This window comes from Alexandromys fortis, unplaced genomic scaffold (assembly GCF_014885135.2).
Source record: "Alexandromys fortis isolate MF-2015 unplaced genomic scaffold, M_Fortis_MF-2015_v1.1 scaffold_74, whole genome shotgun sequence".
NCBI classification, from domain to species: domain Eukaryota; kingdom Metazoa; phylum Chordata; class Mammalia; order Rodentia; family Cricetidae; genus Alexandromys; species Alexandromys fortis.
In genome coordinates, this window is record NW_026068008.1 from 713928 (window position 1) to 722054 (window position 8127).

The window sequence follows — 8127 nt, forward strand, 5'->3', positions numbered from 1 at the left end:
AACTCTATGACACACAGGCCCGAGACATTTACTACCTGGCCTTCACAGGAGGTCTGCTAACGTTTGTGATAAGGGAGGTGTGGGGGCAGCATGTGCCAGCAGCTAGAGCTATTTAACATCACTAATGGATTAGTAAAGGTCAAATTCATCACTGCAAGCAGAAGCAAAGTTTGCTAAGCAGAAAGACGGTGTGAGAACTCAGATCACATACAGTGCTTTACTGGGGCAGGCTATCTCTATAAAATGTGTGCTCTTTGGTGCCAGAATCATGTGTGCCCAGGTACCAGGAGGGCCCATCTTTGTGTAGCTCAATCAACAAAAGCAGTAAGCACACTTGTCCTGGCTTACTGGGGACAGGAGGGAGGTGACAAGGAGGAGAGGACTCTGTTCTGGGTACAGGATTTCCAGTTTTGTATGTAGAAAAGTTCTAGCAGAACAAGAGGAATTAGTCATGCTAACAAAAAGTCTGAAGGGACAAATGCAAACAAGAATTCTCTAGTGGAGAAGGTTACATTTGGAGGATACATTATAAATTAATTAAAATAATGTGTTAGAAATTAAAAATAACATTCATTCTTTAAAAGGGAAATAATATGGCAATCACATTGTCATGAAAATGAACATCAAAAGACTCAAGTTGCCAAGTAAAACATTTAACTCTCACTAAACCTGGCATCAATTTATTTTTAGCAAAACACTGACATCAAGATTATTAAATTTATTGTTAAGTTTATTAATGCTATTATTTAGTTATATTTAATGTCATGTTTTAGGTTGTGTAAAATAGGGAATTTATAGTTAAAACATTATAGACTTTTATAGCCAAAGTTTTATATTTATATGCATTCAAGTGGCACTATATCAAAACTAATTTGGGGAAACAATGCAGCTCCACAATGAGCCTAAGTTCATAAGAATTTATTACTCATGCTTAAGAATATTCCTCTTGTCCAGATTTGATAGAAGAGAAATTAAGGCATAACAAAGTAATGTCAAAAATCAAATAACAAGTTGCTAGTGAGACTTGAACCTGGGTTTGCCCTGTGGCGTCTCACTGGGAGGCCAACAGTAGGTTTCTGGAGTCTTTGTGGGGTATAGGGTTGAGAGCCTCTAAGGACAGAAGGCAACTTGGGGCTTCTAATACTCGAAGTACAAGCACAGACCTGAAGATTCACCTATAACTTCTCCACAGAGTCCTCTGCTGCTCTGAGGACACAGAAACTTTCTCTCACAAGGGGAAAAAGACCCAGAATACTCAAATAGTTTATGCTGTACAATCCTATTTTCCCAATTCTCAAACAAAGGAATCTGTTTTAAAGGGACAGGAGAAAGTCCTTCAAGGCATTCCCTCATTAGAACTGTGAATTTGCTGGCTCCAAACAGCAGGGGGTGCCAAAGGGATCACTATTAATCCCAGGAGATGGCCAGGAGAGGGACAGCAGAGGCCTAGTTTAGAATCACTTAGGTTAGACTGAAATCTGAGTGTGTGGGGTCACCCTTAGCTGTTGGGACTTGAATGGACAAATCTTCACCTCCATCTGCAGTACTTAGCATTCCTTGGATGGGAAGTGGAGGCAACAAATCACAGCAGGGTGAGCTCTGCTGGAGCTAATCATGATCATCTTAGCTAACAGTACTGTTTGCTTCAACTGCCGCAGCGTCCTCAAACAGCACTTAGACTCATCTTTGCTGTGAATCAACAGGCTGTAAGGCGGATGGTTGGGTGATCTATTAGTAAAGCTACATGTATCACTATACATCTGCTTACGATGTGTTCACTTTCAATGCAGGAGATAGATTCCTAGGACTGTTATTTTATGTATGTACAGACACTTTCACAGGCTGCACCAGACTCACAAAGGCACAGGAAAGGCTAAGCACAGTCTAAAAGAAGGCAACAAGGAAAAATCAAATTGAATTTGGACCAGACGGAGAGAAAAGGTTTTTAAATCACAACAGAAAAATGACCACAATACACATTTTCATTTTCTTGACTAGAAAGGGGCAAACCCAAATACTGCTTCCTAGGCTCCTTGTCACCACTGCTCCCAGAGGCCATCTGTAGACATGCTGTTCCCACCTCTACCTATGCCTGTTACTGGCTGTACATGCTGTAGGTGCAGAAGCATGAAACAGCAATGCACATACATGTTCCCAAATCATTCTGCAAGTAGTCATGTGAGCAGATGTTCTAGGCACCACACATAATTCACCTGAAGCACAAAACCTGATGCAAAATGCTAGCAGGTCAAGGTGAAACACTGAGGAAAATAACAAGTAGTACTCACATTCGAACAAAGAGTGATTCTTTGGATGTCAGACCAGGAGATGAATACTTTTCAACCAGGGCCAAAGTACTGAAGCCAAACTTATGAATGGGCTCATTGGAATCCAACGGTGGGAAATCTGTGTCTACCTCCCCATCATCCTCAGCAATATGCAGGCAGTAGGCACTGACATTGTCACTGAAAGAAAAACCACACAGGCAAATGAGTACTGTAGGAAGAGACATGCAGCCCAGACAGCATGGAGCCCAGTCACCACATTGACTCTGTTGCTCTCTACCCTCAGCCTGGGATACACCAAGAACCCCTACCTCCCCATTCACTGATAAGGAGAAAACACTTGGCAACACAACAAGTGTTGTCATATTGTGTCATTTCCCCAACAGAAACTGGACATTTGTGAGAGATAAGACCTAGAACTCAATTCTTCAGATGAAAAGTGAGATTTAATGTTAGCCTTATACAGTAGGGTGGTGGTGGTGCACAGCTTTAATCCCAGCACTCAGGAAGCAGAGGCACGTGGATCTCTGTGAGTTCGAGGTCTACAGAGTGAGTTAAAGGACAGCCAAGGCTACACAGAGAAAGTCTCTCTCAAAAAAGTAAAGCTAAACCAAACCAAACTAAAAACAAAAAATGGAAGCTTGTAATACAGGAGGGGAAGGAAGTGGTACAGTCCCATGAAAACACAGTCACAAATAAAGAAAAAAAAACTATTGGAGGGGGTAAGTGGGCTTTGATGCACAGTAAGCCTGTTGACCAAGACCAGCCACTCAGTTTTCCTTTCCAAACACTATAGAACCTTAGCTGAATAAAAGCGCAAGGCCTGATTATTCTGATGCTCACACCTGGCCCTTCTAACAACTTCTGGACAGTTCCATTTCATGTCCAGTTAGGACTTCCAGATTCTAGTCTTGCCCTTTTAGAATCAACAAATACCTTTCTCCTTGAGGGACAATAAAAAGGCAATTTGTTTATAATGACAGGACACCACACGAACACAATTTAAAAGCTGAAATTAGGGTTGGGGTGTAGGTAGTGCTTGTCAAGCATGTATAAAGTCCTGGCATAAATCAGAGGTGGAGGTTTAGCCCTGTAATGCCAGCACTCAGAAGGGAGAGGCAGGAGGATCACAAGTTCAAGGTTATCGTTGGCCACATAGCTAGCCTGGGATACATGAGACCTTGACAATACATAAATTAAGTAAGTAAATAAATGAATGCTGAAACCAATGTAAATACTTTAGAAGAGCGAGCTGCAGAGTGGACTGGGAAATTGAAAACCTACTAGCATTTAGGCAGGTTGGCTTCAGAAGCATAATCTAATAGTTCAGAAGGCAGGAGAATTCTAAATTCTGCAGCTAAAATTTGGAATGTTAATTATGTGATTGATGCTTTAATTAATTAATTGCAAAGTGTATGCTAATTGTTTAATTGGTTGCTTGATCTATATAGATCATTTTTTGAATTAAATGAGTTGATTTACAAAGTTTATTGATTGGATGTGACAAGGAATTATTGCACTGACTACCTGATTTGCAATTTTCCCAGTTAATTCACAATCTTTAGCTGCACTCTGCTTATTCAGAGAGTCTACTTCAGGTGATCTATACTCAGTGTGTCTGTCAAGCTTGAGAAGTATTTATTATATAAAACAAGTAATAGGGACAGATGAAAATTAATGGAAACTATGAATCTGCTAAATGGATTGATAAAAAGAAAGTAATCTGGCCATGTTTGTCACTTTACATTTCATGGGTTTGCAATGTTAGGAAGAAAAATGAAATTCTTGTCTGAGTGTAGGATCTTCTAGTTCTTTACAGCAAGCTGTCAACTTAACCACAAAGTAAGTGTAAAACAGACACTCTTTAGAAGAGAAAAATGCCATAGGAGAGCACCAACTCAGAGCTTTGCAGTCAGAGAGACCTGAGTTCAAGTCTCAGCTCCGTGGTTCTTGGGCTACATTTCAAAATAAGCTTCCCCTTGGCTTTCAATTTCCACATCCATAACGAGGCCTAATTCAGGATTAGATTCAGTGATGTATGTAGAGTCTAGCATACAAGAGAAGTAGAATATAAATATGAGATGACTACAGTAAGGTCAGATGGGGACCAGCTTGAAGAGTTCTGTCAGTCCTTCCAGTATGGATACACAGCAGAGCAACAGAGGAGCAGTGACCACGGCAGCTCATTCCAGGCAGGCGAGTCTCTAAGTTTAATGGGGCTGCTGTGCCTCGAGGATTGTATGAACAGGGAAGATGCAGATGGGATAAGCCATGGACAATACTGATTATTTATTGCCACATAAATCAATCTGAGAAATGTCCATGATTCCCTAGTACCACAGAGGTTCAAGGGCAAACAGTAAGCCCACTGATCAGAGCAAAAGGCACAATACTGATAGTAGAAGAATCTTCCTTTGATTGTCATGGGATGCTCCTGAGTTTCAAAAAAAAAAAAAAAAAAAAAAAAAAAAAAAAACAAATCCAACCAATACCACAAGCTAAGGTCTGAGAGTAAAGCAAATGGTTTAAACTCACTAATTCCAAAATACAAACAGCCAAGTAACACACTCAAAGGCATCTGCACTGTGTTTACTCTATGTAGTGCTCTGTCTTAAGAAGGCCTCCTTCGGTATTATATGAGAGGAGTGAGGTCATTAGCAAGGTTTAGCAGCAAACAGGGCTCCAAGTCCTCAACTGAATATCCAAGGAGATGGTGATTAAACATTCCACTCTGTGCACAAACCTGCTGGTTCCTTTGTGCCTCCACAAAGCAATCATCCTCTAACAGGAGCTACTGCTGTGTTGTCACTTTCTAGGACAAGACAATGTCATTGGCTGTGTGCCGTGGGTACTGTGTATCACACAGTGATGTGTGATGCTGTTCAGTATATATGTCGCTTTCATTGGTTGATGAATAAAGCTGTTTTGGCCCGTGGCTTAGCAGAGTAAAGTCAGGTGGGAAAACCGAACAGAGACATAAAGAGAGAGAGCAGGTAAAGTTAATGAGACACCATATAGCTGCCAAAGGAGTAACATGCAGGCACCAATAAGCCACAGCCTAGTGGCAATACACAGATTAATAGAAATGGCTTAATTTAAGATGTAAGAGCTAGCCAGGAATAAGCCTAAGCCACTGACCAAACAGTGCTGTTGTAATTAATATAGTTTCTGTGTGATTACTTGGGTCTGGACAGCTGGGAAACAAAAAGTACAATTTCTATTTACAACACTGGGAAACTGGCCTTGACCCATTCAACTCAGTGACTGTTTCTATTTTATACATTTAATTGGGACACAAAAGTACAGTTTCTGTTTACAAATGGTGCCCAAACATTTGGCAAAAATTTCCACATAAAGTCTGAGAAAGATAAAAAAAAAAAAAAAAAGGAAAGAAAAAAGAATCCTAGAGAGAAAAGAACTGAGTGAAGCACAGTTTCTTGGTAGCAGCATTGTCTTTGGTGCGCTTTGTATGCTGGAGGCAAGCAGAGGTGTGGCTCCATTAAGAGAGGCTTCCTGACTCAACGTTAGTGACAAAAACCTTATAGTTCTTTGAAAAGGCTCTGCCAACAAACACTTAAATGGTGTTTATGAGCAGCCGGCTTCTTGGTGGTGGCATGGACCTTGAAACTCCACAGAGTTGTGGCAATAAACATGGTTCTCGCCAATAACCCCACCATGAAGTTAGACTCTCAAAAAGCTAAGGAATATGACAGAGCTAGTTGTCAAAGCTGTAGCTTTAATCCTAGTCATGTTGCTTAACAAATTAAAAATTCATGTACTCAAAAGAGATATACAATAAAGACAGATTCAGGAAAAAAACACTTTAAATGGTTTACAGTGTGTTTAACATATATACATAGGCTTGGGAGAGAAAAAAAAAAGGATAGAGAAAGTCCTTAACAAATGGAATAGAGTAGCTAGTTGTAGTGACTCACACCTTTAATCCCAGCACTTGGGAGGCAGAAGCAGGCAGATCTCTGTGAGTTTGAGGCCAGCCTGGTTTACAGACTGAGTTCCAGGACAGCCAAAGATACCAAGAGAAACCCTGTCCCAAAAACAAACAAACAAACAAAACCAAACATGAAAAAGCAAAAATAAAAGAAATAGAGTAAGAAAAAAAAAGCTACGTAAAGATAAAAATTAAACAAAGAGTCTGGATTATGTATATTATTGGGTTTTCTTTGAACCTTGTGACTGTGAATGAGCTAACTGCAAAGAGACATTTCACTATATTGGCTGCTAAGCTAAATTAACATTTACATTTTAAAGGTATCGACTTTAAAATTTAAGTCTGAGGACATGTTACTCTGGAAAAGAACTTCTGCTTTTTTTGTTTCCCCACAGGATAAAAAGTTGTGGATTCCTTACCACCAAATAAGGCTTGATTAAATAAGACCCCCTGAAGCGAAGGCCCAGGTTTTCCAACATCTACAACAGCTTCAGGACTACTGGCTGAGATGGTCCACAGGTCCATCTCATTGATGCAAAAATACTAAATAAAATACTGGCAAATTGAATCCAAGAACACATCAGAACCATCATCTACCATGACCAAGTTGGCTTCATTCCAGAGATGCAAGGATGGTTCAACATACGAAAATCTGTCAACATAATCCACCATATAAACAAGCTGAAAAATAAAAACCACATGATCATCTCATTACATGCTGAAAAAGCTTTTGGCAAAATACAACATTCCTTCATGATAAAGGTCTTGGAGAGAGCAAGGATACAAGGATCATATCTAAATATAATAAAGGCAATATACAGCAAGCCAACAGCCAACATCAAACTAAATGGATAGAAACTCCCAGCGATTCCACTGAACTCAGGAACAAGACAAGGTTGTCCACTCTCCCCATATAAATTCAATATAGTTCTTGAGGTCCTAGCTAGAGCAATAAGACACCAAAAAGGAGATCAAGGGGATACAAATCAGAAAAGAAGTAGTCAAACTCTCACTGTTTGTTGATGATATGATAGTTTACATAAGCGATCCCAAAAATTCTACCAAGGAATTTCTGTAACTCATAAACACTTTCAGTAATGTAGCAGGATACAAGATTAACTCAAAAAAAAATCAGTAGCCCTCCTGTACACAAATGATAAAAGGATGAGGAAGAAATCATAGATTCAACACCCTTCATAATAGCCAAAATATCTAATAGCATAAAATATCTAAGAGTAACTCTAACCAAACAAATGGAAGACTTGTATGACAAGAACTTTAAATTTTTGAAGAAAAAACTGAAGAAAACACCAGAAAGTGGAAAGATCTCCCATGCTCTTGGGTAGGCAGAATTAACATAGTAAAAATGGCAATCTTACCAAAAGCAATCTACAGATTCAATGCAATGCCCAGCAAAATCCCAGCAAAATTCTTCACAGACCTCGAAAGAACGGTACGCAAACTTCATTTGGAAAAGCAAAAAAACCCAGGATAGCCAAAACAATCCTGTACAATAAAAGAACTTATGGAGACATCACAACCCCTGACTTCAAACTCTACTATAGACAGGAGGACCAATGGAAACGAAAAGAAAACCTGGATATCATTCCACACATTTTCAAACACCTGATTTTTGACAAAGAAGCAAAAAATATCAAATAGAAAAAAGAAAGCATATTTAACAACTGGTGCTGGCATAACCGAATATCAACATGTAGAAGAATGAAAATAGACCCATATCTATCACCATGCACAAAACTCAAGTCCAAATGGATCAAAGACCTCAACATAAAGCCAGCCACACTGAACCTTATAGAAGAGAAAATGGGAAGTACACTTGAACACACTGGCACAGGAGACCGCTTCCTAAGTTTAACCCCAGCAACATAGACA

The 8127-nt window shown here is 39.6% G+C and overlaps 1 protein-coding gene across 7 annotated transcripts in view; it reads right to left on the reverse strand.

Moving 5' to 3' along the window:
* Positions 1-8127, reverse strand: part of Mapkap1 (MAPK associated protein 1) — a 224137-nt gene that overhangs the window by 104393 nt on the left and 111617 nt on the right. For all 7 annotated transcript variants that reach the window (XM_050161678.1, XM_050161674.1, XM_050161675.1 and 4 more), the window contains one exon: positions 2289-2465. In XM_050161678.1, the coding sequence (XP_050017635.1) occupies positions 2289-2465 (177 nt within the window). The remainder of the gene's footprint in view (positions 1-2288; positions 2466-8127) is intronic.